The sequence below is a fragment of the Mobula hypostoma genome, chromosome 4 (assembly GCF_963921235.1).
Source record: "Mobula hypostoma chromosome 4, sMobHyp1.1, whole genome shotgun sequence".
NCBI lineage: Eukaryota > Metazoa > Chordata > Chondrichthyes > Myliobatiformes > Myliobatidae > Mobula > Mobula hypostoma.
In genome coordinates, this window is record NC_086100.1 from 86,850,619 (window position 1) to 86,870,903 (window position 20,285).

At 43.7% G+C, this 20,285-nt stretch overlaps 1 protein-coding gene across 1 annotated transcript in view; it reads left to right on the forward strand.

Annotated features, from left to right (window-relative positions):
• Nucleotides 1–20,285, forward strand: part of LOC134345449 (rootletin-like) — a 387,184-nt gene that overhangs the window by 196,249 nt on the left and 170,650 nt on the right. The window contains exons 7-10 of the mRNA XM_063046136.1: nucleotides 2,479–2,644; nucleotides 4,404–4,510; nucleotides 7,322–7,549; nucleotides 19,723–19,819. Coding sequence (XP_062902206.1) covers nucleotides 2,479–2,644; nucleotides 4,404–4,510; nucleotides 7,322–7,549; nucleotides 19,723–19,819 — 598 coding nt within the window. The remainder of the gene's footprint in view (nucleotides 1–2,478; nucleotides 2,645–4,403; nucleotides 4,511–7,321; nucleotides 7,550–19,722; nucleotides 19,820–20,285) is intronic.

The following is a 20,285-nucleotide window of genomic DNA, read 5'->3' on the forward strand; positions in this document are numbered from 1 at the left end:
GCTAATGTTTTCATAACTTAATCAGTTTTCAATCTATAGCAATATGTTACCACCACCCTGCAATGCAGTGTGCTTTAATTTTACACACTAACTTTTTATGCTGGACTTTACCAAGACTTTCTGGAAGTCCAAGTGTACTATGTCACTTTTCTTCCTTTAACTTTTTAAACGGTCACATTCTAACAGTTTGCAAATCTTCATTTCCATTTGAGATGTGCATTCTGACTTTGCAAATTGTATTGATCATTTTCAAGTGTGCTGCTATCTTATCCTGTGTAATAGGCTGTAGCATTTCCCTTTCACTGATGTTAAGCAAACCACCTTCTAGATCCTTGTTCTCCATCTTATTCCTTTTTTAAATAGTGTCATTAACTTTGCCATCCTTCAATCTGCAAGAATTATTCCATAGGGTTGAATTCTAGAAGGTAATTGCAAGTACATCCACTATTTCCATTGCTACATTATTTATTACACTGGGATGCAAATCATAAGGCTGTGAGGATTTAGATTAGCAGAGAGATGCAGCATAGAACCAGATCCTCCTGCCACTCAAGTCCATGTTGATTGCCTCCACACTTACACACTGTTCCTACATTTTTCCCAACTCACCCTAGATTCTGCCACTCAACTACTATGGCAATTTACAATGACCAAATAACCCATCTTTGTGATGTGGGAGGCTCGGAGAAAACTGTGCAGTCACAGGAAAAATGTACAAACTCTACACAGGTGGCAAATTCATGGCAGATACAATTTAATGTGGATAAATGTGAGGGTATCCACTTTGGTGGCAAAAACAGGAAAACAGATTATTATCTGAATGGTGGCCGATTAGGAAAAGGGGAGGTGCAACGAGACCTGGGTGTCATTATACACCAGTCATTGAAAGTGGGCATGCAGGTACAGCAGGCGGTGAAAAAGACGAAAGGTATGCTGGTATTCATAGCAAGAGGATTCGAGTACAGGAGCAGGGAGGTACTACTGCAGTTGTACAAGGCCTTGGTGAGACCGCACCTGGAGTATTGTGTGCAGTTTTGGTCTCCTAATCTGAGGAAAGACATCCTTGCCATAGAGGGAGTACAAAGAAGATTCACCAGATTGATTCCTGGGATGGCAGGACTTTCATATGATGAAAGACTGGATCGACTAAGCTTATACTCGTTGGAATTTAGAAGATTGAGGGGGGATCTTATTGAAACGTATAAAATCCTAAAGGGATTGGACAGGCTAGATGCAGGAAGATTGTTCCCGATGTTGGGGAAGTCCAGAACGAGGGGTCACAGTTTGAGGATAAAGGGGAAGCCTTTTAGGACCGAGATTTGGAAAAACTTCTTCACACAGAGAGTGGTGAATCTGTGGAATTCTCTGCCACAGGAAACAGTTGAGGCCAGTTCACTGGCTATATTTAAGAGGGAGTTAGATATGGCCCTTGTGGCTAAAGGGTTCAGGGGGTATGGAGAGAAGGCAGGTACAGGGTTCTGAGTTGGATGATCAGCCATGATCATGCTGAATGGCAGTGCAGGCTCGAAGGGCAGAATGGCCTACTCCTGCACCTATTTTCTATGTTTCTATGACACCTGACTTCAGGATTAAATCTGGGCCTCTGGAGCGGTGAAGCAGTAAACTATTCACTATGTTACCCCTCTCATCGGGCTTTCATTGCCAGTAATTTCTACTGCACTGTTTCTTACCGATATAACCTCCTTTAGTTCCTCACTTTTGTTAGATTCTTGGTCCCTAACATTTCAGGAGAGTCACATTGTGGTGTCTTCAGTGAAGAATGATTAAACCTAAGAGCATATGGTGGTAGAGTGATGATTGGAGTAAATCTTTTGACCCTTGCAATCAGTAAGGCAATGGCTGATCTACCTACACAATAGGTCTTTGCAATGTCTCATGATCAAATATCTGTTCCCTGATTTATATTGGCTTACAGTTAAGTGTCTGAATATAAAATTCTCAGTTTCTTCAAAGTTCCCACTGCCCATTTATCTGCAATCTATTCTTAAAACTTACCAAAATAAATTGCACCTCTGTAAATACTGCCTTCTAACATGCCCAGATATATTAAACTTAGCACTGGGGCCTGTGTTTTTACTGATAAGGTCTTGGCTCTGGAATTCCATCCTTAACCTTTCCTTTCAAATGCTCCATAAAATCCATTTTTTCAATCAAATTTGATCTTCATGCAGAATGAGCTGCCGAAGAGAAAGTAGTTGAGATGGGTACAATTACATCACTTAAAAGACATTTGGGCAGGTCCTTAGATAGAAAAGGCTTTAAGGGATATGGACCAAATATGGGGAAATGAGACCAGTTTAGAATGTTGGGATGAAGGGTCTGTTTTCGTTAATTCTATCTTCTGTGCACTTAGTAACAAGTGTTATTTTAGTAAGTGCTCCTGATTCGTTAAATTACAGTTGTGATGTAAATGCAGTGCTGAACTGGTCCCTGTCATTTTAATTTTTCCCGAGACAGAAGCAGCAGCCTTTCCCAGGTCAATGCCATGCTGCGGGAACAACTGGAACAGGCCAGTGCAGCCAATCAGAGACTCAGTGAGGACATCCACAAGATCACAGCGGACTTCGGCAAGGCTAGGAATGAACTGGAGCATAAAGAACTGAAGCAGCAATGGGAGCAGGAGGTACATTATGTTACAGTATCTCATTGGTGAACCACTTCATGCTTTTTAATTTTTGCTCGTATAAAAACACAAGGCAAGATTGTAGTATTGGCTGTCCTGTGTAAAAGATGTCACAGTGTGGATTCAAGCTAGCACTTAACACAATAAAGCTAACCCTTCCCTCAACCTTTTGTTTCTGGCATCTTCCCCCTTCTATTTCAGTCCTGAAGAAGAGTCTCAGCCTGAAACCTCAACTGTTTATTCATTTCCACAGATGCTGCCTGACCTGCTGAGTTCCTCCAGCATTTTGTGTGTGTTGCTTTGGATTTCCAACATCTGAAGGCTTTCCATCTTTACAATAAAACTCCATTTATTTATGAGGCTCAGGTCCTTTCTGACACCAGACCTGCCAGTTTTCTGTACAGTATTATCACATGTTACTTTCTACTTTATTGTCGCCAAACAATTGATACTAGAACGTACAATCATTATAGCGATATTTGATTCTGCGCTTCCCGCTCTCTGTATTACAAATCGATAGTAAATATTAAAAATTTAAATTATAAATCATAAATAGAAAAATTAGAAGAATGGAAAGTAAGGTAGTGCAAAAAAAAACAAGACGCAGGTCTGGATATTTGGCGGGTACGGCCCAGATCCGGGTCAAGATCCATTCAGCAGCCTTATCACAGTTGGAGAGAAGCTGTTCCCAAATCTGGACGTATGAGTCTTCAAGCTCCTGAGCCTTCTCCCGGAGGGAAGAGGGATGAAAAGTATGTTGGCTGGGTGGGTCATGTCCTTGATTATCCTGGCAGCACTGCTCCGACTGTAGTTTTCTCACTACGGTCCAAAATTCTTTGATCCATTTTTTTTAAAGGTGATAGAAATGATTTGATGAATGGAGTTAATATGTAGGGAGCACAGGAAATAGATCACGTGACTTTAAAAGGAGTGTAGGAATTAAGGCTGTAGTGTGGAAGTATGGAAACTGGAGCCCCAGTGAAAGTGTGGGTAGTGGGGTCCAGTGAGTGGCAGGGATATCAGGTCCTGGTGATTGGGTGGAAGTGAGGCATCCGGGGCCTGTGAGTGGAAAGTAGTGTATGAAATAAGGTCCTGATGAGTGGAAGGAAGTAGGGGAAATGAGGCCCAGTGAGTGGAAAGGCAGTGCGGACCAGAGTCCCAATGAGTAGAAGGAATTGTGGGAACTGGGGCCCCTGTATGGAAGAAGGCGTTAGAACTGGGAAAAGCTTTAGATGGACTGTGTGAATGTGAGAGCATGGTGGAAATTGGCAGCAGAGGTGATGAGATTTATCTCGGCTTCTGGTGGAACTTGATGGAGTCATATCCAGGCTGAATGTGTAGCCAGTAGCTATTAGTATTCCAGACGAGATAACTTTCTAATAAAGCCTATGGATATCCGAGTGTCCCTTTTTCCAAAGTGAAATGGGCAAATTCCCTCCTTCAATTTCCCTTGAACTTTCCTGTCATTCCTATTCCGGAGGATCCAGTTTGAATATTTAAACATGACCAACATACCAACCAATGTATGAAAATATTACAGGACTGAAATGTACTGGAAAATTATTTAACGTTTTTATTTTGGATGTTCTGGTTGTACTTTGCGCCATCCTGTATTTTTGGTGCTCATCACTGTACTTGTTGTTCTTATTATCTACCTGTGTACTGTTAATAATAACAGTATCTGAGCTTCATCCAAGCAAGGAATTCCATTGCATCTTAGCGTGTATGACAAAAACTAATCTGAACCTGCTTCCTTCAGGTGCAAGGCTCCCGTCTGATGGGCAGTCACAGCAAGCTGTTGACTCTGCGGAGGCAGGTGGCCGGGGTGCGTGGTGACCTCACAGATCTGAAGAGCGGGATGCAGCAGTAGGTGCAGTCAGTGGGTGGCTGGGTCATGGCATATCGATAGTTCGAAGATCAGCACAACATGAATTCCTTCCTAATTTAGAGCATAGAGTCAAAGAGAGATACAGCATGGAAACAGGTTCTTCAGCCAGGCACATGTTGACACTATTCCTACACTAATAACTTTTTATTTCTCCCACATTCCTACCCACCCTTACCGGACTCCACTGTCCACCCACTCGGGGAAATTTTCACCGGCAATTAACCTACCAGCAAATATGCCTTTATGATGTAGGAGGAGACCAGCGAACCTAGGGAAATTCACACTGTTTTTCCCACATTATTATTTATGAACCAAATCACAATAAATTGAGTTTTAATTAATCAATACCACCACCATCTGCCTTCCCCCTAGACACCTGCTCTATGAATTTACCACTGATTCAGTGAAGTGTCTTTTCTGGAAATTGGTCAGGTTTATTCTGAACATAGACTTCTTCTGGAGTTCTGGCAGATGAAACAGAAAAATAGATTATATTTATATAGCCCTACTCTTTACTTCTTTCTGGACAACAGACCCAACCAGTTCCCCTCCTGCACCCTCACCCTCAGCAATTACTCTTTTGGCCCCTCGCTCTTTCTCTAAACCAAAGGTGTAGCCATGGGCTCTTGCATGGGCCTGAGCTATGCCTGCCATTTTGATGGCTACATAGAACAGTCTATGTTCCAAGTCTGCACTGGTAGTGCTCCCCAACTTTTTCTCTGCTACATTTGTTTCTGGATAATCCAATTGTTTTACAAACAACGTACTTTTGAAGTGTAATCATGACTGTAACATAGGAAGTACAGCAGACAGTTTCTACATAGTTAACTACCATCAATACCAATATCGTAGCAACCCCCAAATCGTCTATTTGTTAGTAATGCTGGTGGAATGGTAACAACTGGTTAATGCACAGGTGATCTCTTCCCATATTTCTTGAACAGAATATTTCACATGTATTTGGGAGAGTATTTGGCTTCACATCTCATTGATAAGATGTAAATCTGACAGTGCTGTACTGCAAGGAGACAAATGACCTGAATTCTAAACCTTTTGAGTTAGAGACAAAATGGCAGCCAAACTAAGCAAGGCTGGTTGATTATAGTTATCATTTGAGCCCTTAAATTTACTCCAGAGTGCATTCAGATCACTTCTCTATTTTCTCTTTCCAAATGACAGCATGTTCGATTTGCAAATTCCAAACCATTGTCTCAAACACTCAATATATCTTTAATGTATATTTGCTAGGCCTTAACAGTGAAAACGCAGACGCCTGTACTAAATTTAGTATGTCTGTTTCATTCCTTAATACAATGGATTCTGGTTAATTGAGACATGTATGACCAGTACATTTTGGCCCAATTTAGCGGCTGCCCCAAGTAGCCAAAGTTTCATGAAAATAGTTAAAAAGGTATAAAAAAGAGAAACAGAGTATCGAATTATGTATTTATATGAAATGCAGAATAAATGAGAACACCAATAGTATTACAGTACTATAAAAGTGTGAATTAATTCCTGATAATTATTGACAGAGAAATTCATCCAGTGTATGCAATGAAGAAAATCAGCGCAGACACCTAGTTCAGATAATGGCAGAAATCCCACCTCTCCCGGAAGTTCTGGGAGTCTCCCGCTTATGAATAGTGGCTCCCTGATGCCCGCAAATTATATACAATATCACGGAAATCAATTTCTTTGAGAGCGAGCGAGTGAGAAAAAGCAAGAGAGAGCACGAGAGAGAGAGAGAGAGAGAAAGAAAGTGAGAGTGTGAGAGACAAAGCAAGCGAGAGCACGAGACAGCGCACGAGTTAAAGAGAGTGCGAGCGAGCGAGCGAGAGAGCGAGAGTGCGCCATAGCAGAGTGTTCCAAAAAAAAAGAAAATATAAAACGTACGTCACCCCAGACTACACCAAAGTGTACCCCTGCCTAATAGGGTCAAAAATAATGACAGTGTTGCTCACTACACTGTTTGCAACAGTAACTTTTCCATTGCCCATGGTGGGTTAAGACTGTAAAAGACATGCTGAGGTGAGTTTAACAGGTGTCATTCATTCATTAGCATAGCTAACGTTATTTAAACCAGCTGGCTAGCTGCTAAGGAGCTACTCTATTGCAGACATCCCACCTCTCCCGGAAGTTCTGGGAGTCTCCTGCAAATTGATGGTGCTACCTCCCTGAAATAAGTTTTTGCAAGGTGGAATGTCTGTAATGGACTGTCTTCATACAATGCTATTGACAATTGGATCCTCCAAATCATTATTTTCATTGTAACGTTCAAAATGATCGTTGAACTCTTCAAATTCTCGTAGTTCCTAACCTATTGAAGTAGTGGAATGGTTTCAATTTTACTCCCGGCCGTTTTTGGCATCTCCAGGCTGAATGCTTGAAACCGCAGAGAGCAGCACTGTTCAGAGTTGTCTTATTCCTTAATTCTCGCCTAAATTAACTCAGTTTGGAATACAAACATATGCAAATAATGCTTTTAAAATGTTTTCACTCTAAGCATGGTGCAGCATCTAACAGCCATACAAATGCACGTGACTGACACTAGTTAGAATTTGTACGGAAATAGTCTCCTGCTGCAATTAAGTGGCGTAGTGTCCCAAATAAACAAAGAAAATCCCAGCAATTTTATCAATTAGTTTTTGTCCCAAATAAGTGGCTGCCCTGATTAACTGAATGTCCAATTAACTGGAATCCACTGTACTAATATATCAGTTACTGATGTACTCTAATTGATGCAAGATGATTGAGTGTGTGTCCATGTTAATTTGATCCACTTTCCCCAGGAATCTTATGGAGCTAAATGCTGATATTACCCAAACAACTGAACGTCTGCAGTCTGCATGCCTGAAACTAGACTCCAACTTGTATCGGCCTCAGAGCAGCACCGCTTCGGCACTGGAGAAGCACACCGCGCAAAACAGCCGACTCGAACAGCAGCTCCGCAGCAAGGTCAAAGAGATGATTCAATTGCAGAGCAAGTACGATGTGGAGAAAGCAGAACTTCATGCAAGGTAATTGGCTGCAACACTAATGCAGGAAAATAGCACTGAGTGCAACATTCTGCTGTTTGGGCAGTGGTTGCCAATTTGGTCTTGACGCACAAAGGCAGGTGTGTTGCATGAGTGTACCCATTGCAAAGAGCGAAAGTACATGCACTTGGATAAATAATTAAGAATAGGCATTTTGCAACATTAGTTGGTGCCTAGTTCACATCCCAATAGGAGCTCAGAGATGCATCCAGGAGCATGAGATCCACATGCATGGAGGATCCTCCCACTGCTTCTGCAAGCAGGTCCTGCCACTTACTACAACCTCATCACTGCCGTGGAGAAAGGCTGGAGTTTCTTCACCAGTGATTGCAATGCTCACACTAAACATCAGCTTCAGATATTTGGAGGACGGAACCGCCAATATGTACATCATTTCACAGTTTGCCATATTCAGGTGTGTTTGGATAGGTCACAGGCACTTTCTGTTCCGCGGGAGTGAAGACCATGTCTTTGTCTTTTGGCAGAGATCAGCCTGCAGACTTACTAACTGTCAGGCTCCTTGATAATGCAGGGTTCAATTGACTGCACACAGTGGAGGTGCTCTGTGTAAACTCTGAGATGAGCCACAGCTAGAATGACCTTCATGCTTACCACAAGGCTCGTCACTCCATTTCAGAAACCACAAGCATGAATGCCATCCTGTGATGGGTCAGACTGTGGGTGTGCCCCCATGTTTGGACCACCCTGGAGAAACTTTACAATATTTAGCAGATTTAGTTTCAAGACTTAGTACAAACTACATCCGCTTCACACTCATGTGGGACCAATATTTGACCATAGCTGCGAGCAGGAGAAGAAGGAAGGGGAAGATTGGAGACAAGGTGGTCTCGATTTGATTATGCAGTTGATTAACACAACCCCATTTCCTCATTTCATTGGGATTATCCTAGTTTCCTTCTGATACGGATCATCACAGTTTGACTGTGGTGGCAAGTTAAAGCTCCTGCAGCCTTCCAACCTCAGAAAATATTACAATAAATATTATTCTGATATTTCTCTCATGCATTCCCTGTCTTCTTTTGTCTTTCCAGTGCTTTCCTGTAGGGTTTTCCTGGTGACTGCAGGTGCTACAATAGAATTACTTTGAGCATCTCCGGCTCTTGATGATACCTTCTCACCATGGCAACAGGACTTTGAGCGATCAGATCGAAGTGGCAGTAGTATGTGCATAGCTAGTAGCTGGGAGTGCTGCCTCAGGATCCCAATTATCCTTTTGGGGCAGATGCCAGACTGTCATGGCTACAAATCTCTTTGATAACTAGTAGTCAGGTCAATGAAATCGGAAAACCAATCTTTCACTCAATTGTCTAGATATTGGGTAGCTTCTACTTGCATTGCATTGGGGTTTGTGGGGCTGGGGGTAACCTTAACGGTGATTGCGTATTGGTCACTTTTGTGCAATTTGATACACCTAAGAGGTTTGTTGGGCTATTTGCAAGAACAAAGAAAACCAGATGACATAAAGATGGTAGCTACCTTTGAAAAGGATATAAACATGTCACTCCAATGTCATAGAGTAATACAATATGGAACAGGCCCTTCAGCCCTACTAACCTGTTTAGTGTCCACCAAGCTAGCCCTATTCGGCCACAATTTCCTCATATTTCTCTATACCTCCGTTATCCATAACTTATCCAAATTTATTTTAAAATTTGTTATTGTCACTGTCTCAGCCACTTTCCCTTAGAGCTCATTTCACATCTGCACCGTCCTCTGCATTAAGCAGCTGCTCCTCTGAACCCTTTTAAGTATTTTACCTCTCACATTATACCTACACTCTCCCATTTCTACTTCTCCTAGATATGTCCATCATGTCTTATACACCTCTGTTAGGTCATTCTTCAATATCAAGGAATAAAGTTCTATCCAGTCCAACCTCTCACCTTAGCAAAGTCTCTTGAGTCCTGGTAGCATCCTTGAAAATCTTTTCTGCACCCTTTCCAGTTTAATGATGACTTTCTGATAGCAGTGCAACCAAAATCTGTGCACAATATATCAAGTGCTCCTCTTTCCTGCCACATCTCAAAGACCTTCAGTTTGATAGGTTAACTGGTTGCTCTAAATTACCCCTTAGTGTTGCTTATAATCACAGGGTAGGTGAGAGAGTATATGCTGTTTCAGTATATTGAAATGTTGAAGGAGGAATGAGATGCGAATGGTATGCTGGCATTTATAGCGAGAGGATTCGAGTACAGGAGCAGGGAGGTACTACTGCAGTTGTACAAGGCCTTGGTGAGACCACACCTGGAGTATTGTGTGCAGTTTTGGTCCCCTAATCTGAGGAAAGACATCCTTGCCATAGAGGGAGTACAAAGAAGGTTCACCAGATTGATTCCTGGGATGGCAGGACTTTCATATGAAGAAAGACTGGATGAACTAGGCTTGTACTCGTTGGAATTTAGAAGATTGAGGGGAGATCTGATTGAAACGTATAAAATCCTAAAGGGATTGGACAGGCTAGATGCAGGAAGATTGTTCCCGATGTTGGGAAAGTCCAGAACAAGGGGTCACAGTTTGAGGATAAAGGGGAAGCCTTTTAGGACCGAGATTAGGAAAAACTTCTTCACACAGAGAGTGGTGAATCTGTGGAATTCTCTGCCACAGGAAACAGTTGAGGCCAGTTCATTGGCTATATTTAAGAGGGAGTTAGATATGGCCCTTGTGGCTACGGGGATCAGGGGGTATGGAGGGAAGGCTGGGGCGGGGTTCTGAGTTGGATGATCAGCCATGATCATAATAAATGGTGGTGCAGGCTCGAAGGGCCAAATGGCCTACTCCTGCACCTATTTTCTATGTTTCTACGTTTCTATGAGATTAATGGGATTTTTTCTCTAGAGGCTAGCATTGATACGATGGGCCAAGTGGCCTCCTGTGGCACAGTAAGTAGGATAATGCAAAAGAGTTGCTGACAATTCAGATGCCATCCATGTTTACTTGCATTGATGTTGAACAGTTGCAGATCTGTCCATAATGATTTTACACAATCAATTGCCTCACGTGAAGATAGTCAGACTAAAATTACCTGGCGCCTATGCAAATGCATTTTCTCCAGTTGGGTTTCTGGGTTCAAAGCAGGAAGCAGCCCAGGTGTACCATGGCACACCACCCCAGCTCATCAACTAATTCAATGCAGACCAGCAATCAAAACCAGGATCCCTGTATCTTTTTCTACTCCACTCTACCACAGGCATTTTATTGACTCACAAGTGAGGATATTAAGTGATCCCAAAATGTGATCTTATCAAACTACCTACAGTATAACTCAGTTGAGTGCAAGAATTGTGGCAATTATTAACAGAGTTCAAAATGAGTCCTGCTATGGGAGAGTATTGATAAAATGTTTATATACTCAAAAACAGAACATAAAACAAAATGTTCTGTCATTAATACAATTCAGTGAAACTAGATGATCTCAGCAAATTTTGCTTTATGTAACGGTGGACTAGAGACAATATCAAATCAGCAGCCAATTCTACACCTCTTTTCATTTTTGCTCATACAAGCTTCATAGGAGGAAAATAACATGGAAATATTATGATGCGCTGCCATCTCGTTATCATCTATCATAGACTGATACCTATGGACAAAGTCCATTAATGTGTACTGGAAGAGAGAGGATTTTCAGTCACTAAAGTGGAGCTTTCCATCTTATAAGACCAGTATATCTAACATCTGTGAAAGGATTTTGAGGGTTAAGAAATATATTCACATAGAAAGACAGTTGATAGGGGTAGTAAGCACGGCTTTGTGCATGGGAAATCATATTACAAACATAATTGAGTGTTTTAATGAAGTGACCAAGAAAGCTGATGAAGGCAGGATGGTAGGCATGGCTTATATGGAATTCACTCCATGAGCCATCTTTAACAGGATCCTACCACCAAACACAACTTTACCCCCCCCCCACCTCCCCACTCTCTGCTTTCCTCAAGGATTGCTCCTCAATGATGTCCATTCATCCGTCCCCACTAATCCCCCTCCCTGCAAGCAACATAAATGCTACACTGCCCATGCAACTCCTTCCTTACCTAAATTCAGGGCCCCAAACAATCCTTCCAGGTGAGGCAACACTTCACCTGCGAATCTGTTGGGGTCATCTGTAGTATCCGGTGCTCCTGATGCGGCTTCCCAGTTGTACAGAATGCTGGTGAGACTGCAGTTGGAACATTGTGTTCAGTTTCAGCAGTCCTACAATAAGAAAGTTGTAATTAAACTGGAAACTGTGCAGAAAAAGTTTACAAGGATGCTGTCAGGACTTGAGGGTCTAAGCTACTGGGAGAGGTTGGAGAGGTTAGGACTTTATTCCTTAGAGCATAGGGGACTTAGAGATGAAGAACTAGTGTGCAAATCTGAAAGTATTTCAGATTTCTGGAACATTTGGATATTTTCTGGTATGACTTGATGAGTTAAACCTGAACTTGAGAGGGATCAAGCAGATTTGCTGGAGCTGTTGGGGAGGATTTAAACTAGTCTGGCGGGGGGGGGGTACGTGGGAATCTAAGTGATAGGTCAGAGGATGCGGCAGTTTCTGTACAGGGAGATGCAGCATTCAGAAAGTCTGTGAGGAAAGATAGGCAATTAATAGGGTAAATTGCAAACAGTGGGAGGTTTGAACTGTGTCTATTTTAATGCAAGAAATATCAGGAACACGGGGAGATGAACAGAGCATGGATCAGTACATGGAAGTAAAATGTTGTGGTCATTACAGAGACTTGGCTGTCACAAGGGCAGGAATGGCTGCTGGATGTTCTGGAGTTTAGATGTTTCAAAAGGAACAGGGAGGGAGGTAAAAGAGGTGGGGGAGTGATGTTGCTAACAGGGAGAAAGGGAGGATGTCATTGAAGGATCTTCTGCTGAATAAGTATGGGTAGATGTAAGATACATGAAGGAAGCAATTACTCTAGTGCAAAATGCTTGAATGGGGCGGAATTTATTAGATGTATCCCAAAAGGATTCCTGACTCATGTCGACAGGCCATATTGGATTCGATGCTAGACAATGAAGCAGCTCAGGTGTCAGATCTCTCAGTGGGTGAGCATTTTGGAGACAGTGACCACAATTCCCTGATCTATACCATACCCTTGGAAAGGGATAGGAGCAGACAGTATGGGAAAGTATTTAATTGGGAGAGGCAAAATTATAATGATATTAGGCAGGTACCAGGGAGTATAAATTGGGAACAAATGTATTAAGGGAAATTTGGAAACAGAAATGTGGAGGTTGCTAGGGAGCACTTGCTGGGGGTTCTCGATGGGTTTGTTTCATTGAGGTAGGGAAAGGATGGTAGGGTGAAGGAACAATAGATGACAAGAAATGTGGAACATTTAGTCAAGAGGAAGAAAGAAACTTATCGAAGATTTAGGAAGAAAGGATCAGACAGGGCTCTAGAGTTACAGGATAGCTAAGAGGGAGCTGGAGAGTAAATTTAAGAGAAGTAGAAGGGGATATCAGAAGGCATTGGGAAGTAGGCTTAAGGAAAACCCCAAAGTGTTCTACACACCTGTGAGGAACAGAAGGATGGCCAGAGTACGGGTAGCAGTGATCAGAGATGGAGGAAACGTGGGCCTGGAGTCACAGGAGGTTAGGGGCATCCTGAATGGGTATTTTGCTTCGGTATTCACCAGTGAAAGGGGCCTTGTCATTTGTGAGGACAGCATAAAACAGGCTGATATGCTAGAACTTGTCACCATTAAGGAAGAGGATGTTCTAGAACTTATGAAAAACATTAGGATATACAATTCCCTGAGGCTAGACAGGATATACCCCAGGGTACTATGGGATTCAAAGGAATAGTTGGCAATGATCTTTGCATCCTCATTGGCCACAGGAGTAGTACCAGATGAATGAAGATTGTCAGATGTTTTATAAACAAGAAAAAATCCACAGATGCTGGAAATCTGAGCAACACACACAAAGTGCTGGAGGAACTCAGCAGGCCAGGCAGCATCTATGGAAAAGAGTACTGTCGATGTTTCAGCCCAAAACCCTTCGGCAGGACTGACAAGTAGAGCAGTGGAAGTAGTCTGTATGGATTTTAGAAAGGCGTTCCTTTCTTGTTTGTCATATATATTAATGATCTCGATAATGGGGTGGTAAACTGGATTAGTAAGTATGCAGATGATACTAAGATAGGTGGAGTTGTGGATAATGAAGTAGGTTTTCAAAGCTTGCAGAGAGATTTAGGCCAGTTAGAAGAGTGGGCTGAAAGATGGCAGATGGAGTTTAATGCTGATAAATGTGAGGTGCTACATTTTGGTAGGACTTATCAAAATAGGACATACATGGTAAATGGTAGGGCATTGAAGAATGCTGTAGAACAGAGGGATCTAGGAATAATGGTGCATAGTTCCCTGAAGGTGGAATCTCATGTGGATAGGGTGGTGAAGAAAGCTTTTGGTATGCTGGCCTTTATTAATCAGAGCATTTTGTATAGGAGTTGGGATGTAAGGTTGAAATTGTACAAGGCGTTGGTAAGAACAAATTTGGAGTATTGTGTACAGTTCTAGTCACCGAATTATAGGAAAGATGTCAATAAAATTGAGAGAGTACAGAAGAGATTTACTGGAATGTTACCTGGATCTCATCTCCTAAGTTACAGAGAAAGGTTGAAGAAGTTGGGTCTTTATTCTTTGGAGCGTAGAAGGTTGAGGGGGGACTTGATAGAGGTACAGTATTTAAAATTATGGGGGAGATAGATAGAGTTGACATGGATAGGCTTTTTCCGTTGAGAGTAGGGCAAATTCAAACAAGAAGACATGAGTTGAGAGTTAAAGGGCAAAAGTTTAGGGGTAATATGAGGTGGAACTTCTTTACTCAGAGAGTGGTAGCTGTGTGGAACGAGCTTCCAGCAGAAATGGTTGAGGCAGTTTCGATGTTGTCATTTAAAGTTAAATTGGATAGATATATGGACAGGAAAGGAATGGAGTGTTATGGGCTGAGTGCAGGTTGATGGGACTAGGTGAGAGTAAGAGTTCGGCACGGACTAGAAGGGCCGAGATGGCCTGTTTCCGTGCTGTAATTGTTATCTGGTTTGTATATGGTTCCCTATGGTAGTTCCCCATTGCAATTCCCTATGGTAGGCTCATTAAGAATGTCAGGTACATGAGATCCAGAGAGATTGGCTGTGTGGATATAGTATTGGCTTGTCCATAGAAGGCAGTGGCTGGTAGAAGCTGGAGTGTATTTTGTCTGGAGGTCAGTGACCAGTGATGATCTGCAAGGATCTGGTCTGGGACTCCCTGCTCTTTGTAATTTTTATAACTAATGCAGATGAGGAAATGAAAGGGTGGGTTAGTAAGTTTGCAGACTGCATGAAGGTTGGTGGGGTTGCAGATAGTGTGGAGAGTTGTAGGTTGCAATGGGACACTGACAGGCTGCAGAACTTGGCTGAGAAATGGCAGATGGAGTTCAATCTAGAAAAGTGTGAAGTAATTAATTTTGGATGGTCAAATTTGAAGGCAGAATAAAGGGTTAATGGCAGGATTCCTGGGAGTTTGGAGGAACAGAGGGATCTTGGGGTCCACATCCGTAGATCCCTCAAAGTTGCTGCGTAAGCTGATGTGGTTGTTAAGACGGTGTATGGTGCGTTGGCCTTTGTTATTCGAGGGATTGAGTTCAAGACTCATGAGGTAATGTTACAACTCTATAAAACCTTGGTTAGACCTTTGGAATATTGTGTTAATTCATCACCTCATTAAAGGAAGGATGTGGAAGCTTTCTAGAGGGTACAGAGGATATTTAATGGGATTCTGCCTGGACTAGAGGGCATGTGTTATGAAGATATGTTGAGCAAGCAAGGATTTTTCTCTTTGGAGTGAAGGAGGATATGAGGTAACTTGATAGAGGCGTACACGGTGATAAAAGGCATATATAGATGGATAACCAGAGAGTTCACCTTGACAGAAGTGAGTAATAAAAGGGGGCATCATTTTAAGGTGACTGAAGGAAAGCATGGAAGGGATGTCAGAGGTAGGTTCTTTACAGAGTGAGTAGTTGGTGCATGGAACACCCTGTCAGGGTGGATGGCAGAGGCAGATACTTTAGGGGCATTTAAGAAATTCTCAGATAGGCACATGGATGAAAGAAAATTGGTGGGCTATTGAGGGGGAAAGTTAGATTGATCTTAAAGTAGGTTAAGAGATTGCCACAGCATTGTGGGCTGTAATGTGCTATAATGTTAAACAGGTTGGGGGAGGCCAGGGAAATGGAACAAAGGCCATCCTTCAAAGAATCAATAACATTTTTTGTGCTCTAAGATTCCCATTATTCACTTACCATAGGTTCCAACATAAAGAGAGGCCGTTCAGGCTATTGAATTTATGCCAGCTCACAAAGCACTCACATTCCCCCCACAACATTCCCTGGTACGTTATTTCCCAATATTCTCACCAAGCCCTCAAGATTCTACACTTTTCTATAAACAAAGGGACAATTTAGAGTGGCCAAATAATTGACCAATTGGCAATCCTTTTGGATGTGGGAGGAAATGAGCTCCTGGGGGAAGCCTATGTGGTTCCATGCAATCTCCACACAGCTAGTAATAGAGGTAAGAATTGAACCCAGGTTACCAACATGGTGAAGTAATGGCTGTACTCGGTACCACAGAGTATCGTTAACATTTGCCAGGAATTAGAGAGAGTACAGGTTCATGGTTTCCACTATCTGCCAACATACACACTGGGAATTTCTTTATATTGCCATTGTCATCACAGAACTCAGAGAGGCCTACCAAAAAGAAGAGTGGGAAATATTATTTCTGGGCACTTGGGCCCAATTTGGAACAATACTAGTGTGTTCAGTCATCATTTGCAGCTCTGAGGTTGTTTAATAGTGGTATTGTGATTTTGCACCACAAGAGGGCCTCACAGAGCAGATTGATTGGGAGCGTCCCCTCACCGGAAGAAGCTGGCAAGTCAACAATTCAGTGAATTCCAGGGGCTACACTACCCAGACAATTAGAAACCCACCACTGCATTTCCTGAATTTGGTTCCAATGTCTCCAGGCGCTCTCCCAATGTTTTGGTCATGTTCCAGACCAAAAATTGGTAGATCCTAGTTGCAACAACTTTTTCTAAAGTGGAAACCACTGGAAATGCTCAGCGGTCCAGGCAACACATGTGGAAAGAGGAATATAGTTAAGGAGTTCGGTCAAAAACTCTTCATTATAACTATTGAAAACCTTCTGAACATTTCTGGAGCTTTCCATTTTTTTTTTAATTTCGAGTGTCTGCCATCTCATGGTTTTCAATCTACACGTGCCATAAGGTGGTGGCTGGGAACAGACCAAAGTGCAAGACATAGACACTGAAGTACTAGGGACAGGACTAGGATACAGGGTGAAGGCTAGGACATGGACACGAAAACTGGGAACCCGGAACAGGACTGGACAAGAGAGCTAGGAGCCCGGGCTTGGACTCTGAGCCAGAGACTGGACAAGGACCCAGAAACTGGGTCTTGCCTCTGGCTCGGACCCCAGAACTAGGCAAGGACATGACTTGGCTGGCAGGCAGGACAAGGCTGGAGTCTTCAGACTTGAGGCGAGGCTGGAGACCAGAGACTTGAGGCAAGGCTGGAGACCAGAGACTTGAGACTAGAGACTTGAGGTGAGGCTTGAGACTAGAGGCTTGAGGCTTGGGGTCTTGAAGCTTGGCTTGGGGCGAGGCTCGGTTAGAGACTTGAGGCGAGGCTTGGCTAGAGGCTTGGGTCTTGAAGCTCCTCCTGGGCAGGGCGCGGTATTCCTGGGCAGGGCGCGGATCACCTGGGCAGGGTGCTGATCTCCACCCGACGGAGGCAAGGGACAGGAAGGGACAGAACCCACCGCAGGGCAAAGGCAATATGGCCTGGCTTACCCGACAGAGGCAAGGGGCAGGAAAGGACAGAACCAACTGTAGGTAACGGCAAGATGGCCTGGCTAACCCGATGGAGGCAAGGGACAGAAAGGGAGCTAGGTACAGTGTGGCTCCAAGACAAGACTTCAGGTGAGACGAGGCGACAGTTACCAGCAAGACAAGGTAAGGCTTCAGGCAATGCAAGGCGAGCCAAGAACTTCAGGCGAGGCGAGAGTTACCGGCAAGACAAGACTGGGCTCCAGGTGAGGAAACGGAAGGCAGGGGAAGGGATACAAGGAGTAAGGACAAGAACAATCCAGCAGCCATGCCCTGGTGTCTGGAGGTATTTATGCAGCCAGCCCCAGCAAGAATCAGCTGCCTCAATTAGTGCTCAACAGGAACAGAAGCAGGGTAGGCAGGAAAACCTGCAGCAAGGATCGATAGACCAGACCGTGAACTGGAATGCGGACTTCACGGACCGGACCATGATAGTACCCCGCCCCCCCCCCCCCCATTTTACGGGAGCCTCCTGGCGACCAAACAGGCTATCCAGACTATGGATGACCCGGGCGGGTAGGAGGGTATTTAACAGAAGGAAACCCTGGGTGGCAAGAGGAAAACGACAGTGTCTGTGTCGCTGGTCCATGGTTGGCTGGATTGTTCTGTCATAAGGTGCTGGCTAGGAACGGACGCAAGTGCAAGACACAAACACTGAAGTACTAGGGACAGGACTAGGATACAGGGTGAAGGCTAGGACATGGACATGAAAACCGGGAACCCGGAACAGGACTGGACAAAAGAGCTAGGAGCCTGGGCTTGGACTCCGAGCCAGAGACTGAACAAGGACCCAGAACCTGGGTCTTTCCTCTGGCTCAAACCCCAGAACTAGGCAAGGACGTGACTTGGCTGGCAGGCAGTACGAGGCTGGAGTCTTCAGACTTGAGGCGAGGCTGGAGACCAGAGACTTGAGGCGAGGCCGGAGACCAGAGACTTGAGACGAGGCCGGAGACCAGAGACTTGAGGCGAGGCTTGAGACCAGAGACTTGAGGCGAGGCTTGAGTCCAGAGACTTGTGGCGAGGCTTGAGACTAGAGGCTTGGGGTCTTGAAGGTTGGCTTGGGGCGAGGCTCAGCTAGAGACTTGAGGCGAGGCTTGGCTAGAGGCTTGGGGTCTTGAAGCTCCTCTTAGGCAGGGCGCAGATCACCTGGGCAGGGCGCAGATCTCCACCCGACAGAGGCAAGGGACAGGAAGTGACAGAACCCACCGCAGGGTAACAGCAATATGGCCTGGCTTACCCAATGGAGGCAAGGGACAGGAAGGGACAGAACCAACTGTAGGTAACGGCAAGACAGCCTGGCTTACCCGACGGAGGCAAGGGACAGAGAGGCTGCTAGGTACAGTGTGACTCCAAGACAAGACTTCAGGCGAGACGAGGTGACAGTTACCAGCAAGACAAGGCAGGGCTCCAGGCAAAGAAACAGAAGGCAGGGGAAGGGATACAAGGAGTAAGGACAAGAACAATCCAGCAGCCATGCCCTGGTCTCTGGAGGTATTTATGCAGCCAGCCCCAACTAGCATCAGCTGCCTCAATTAGTGCTCAACAGGAACAGAAGCAGGGTAGACAGGAAAACCTGGAGCAAGGGTTGATGGACCGGACCGTGATCCGGAATGCGGATTTCATGGACCGGACCATGACAACATGTATGTACCATTTTAACAAGAACCACAAGGGTTCAGTAAGTTTACAAATCCTTGGAAACGATGCATTAGAAAGTTGACAGGAATGATGTTAGGGTTAGGGTCCCTTATTTACTTGGGGAAGTTGGAGTTTGTCTTCAGGCAGAGATGATGAGGGAAAATTTTTAAAAAGGTGTTAAACATTTGACAGATTTTGATAAGAGTAAAGGACGTGAAACTGTCTCCTCAGTTTTGGGGACTTGGTTTTGGACAGCTGGCAAAAGAATCAGTGAAGAAAGCAGTGAAGGACCCAGTGAGTTGGGGCACAATGGCACAGTGTGCAATGCCGGAGGATTCAATGACATCTTTTGAAAGAACAAGATAAATATTTGTAAAAGCACTAGCTCCAAGTCAATTAGGAAAAAGCAGAGGATGTGGGCTGATCAGATCATCTTTTTAAGTGCTGGTCCATACCAGTGTCCTCTCTCTGCAGTTTTGTGTAAGAAAAGTTAGAGGATTTCCTGCCCCTGATCTAACTTTAAGAGGTTACTTCAGTTTAGCTGAACCAGAAGCAGCTTTTTTTGTCCAATGTGCCTTATGTCCTTTCTAGTATTCTGCGTTTTTATTTCAGGATTAATGAATTATCTGTTGCATTGGAGAGACTCAAGATACAGAATGCTGAGAAGGAGCGAACTATCACCTCACTCAACCGTACCCTGGAGAAGTTGGTAGGTGTGGCTGCCATGTCTTGTCACTAAGCTGATGAGATGAGATATGATAAATCAACACAGGAGGACAAGAAGAGGATGAGGCTGTCTAACCATTACAATTCATTTCTAAAAAGCTTATGCACAAAATCCTTCCAGAAAATTATGAGGCTGCAATATTAATGTAGGGACATTGGTAAAGAAAGAAGACAAACTAATTAAGTTCCCAGCTTTAATGGTATGGTACAATGTAGTACTGCAAGGAGATGTAGGAAGGATATATAAGTTTTACTTACAGCACTGTATGTCTCTGAGTTCTTTGTCACTAAAGATATGCACAGCTTCGTCCAATCAAAGGGAACAATTTTAAAAATCCTGCTCACCTGAGGATTTTTATATGGGCAAATGGTGTCATATTCCTTGCTAATTTTCATTTGAAATTAATCCCATCATGGTGCCTCACCCAAAAAATGATTGTGTTGTTTTA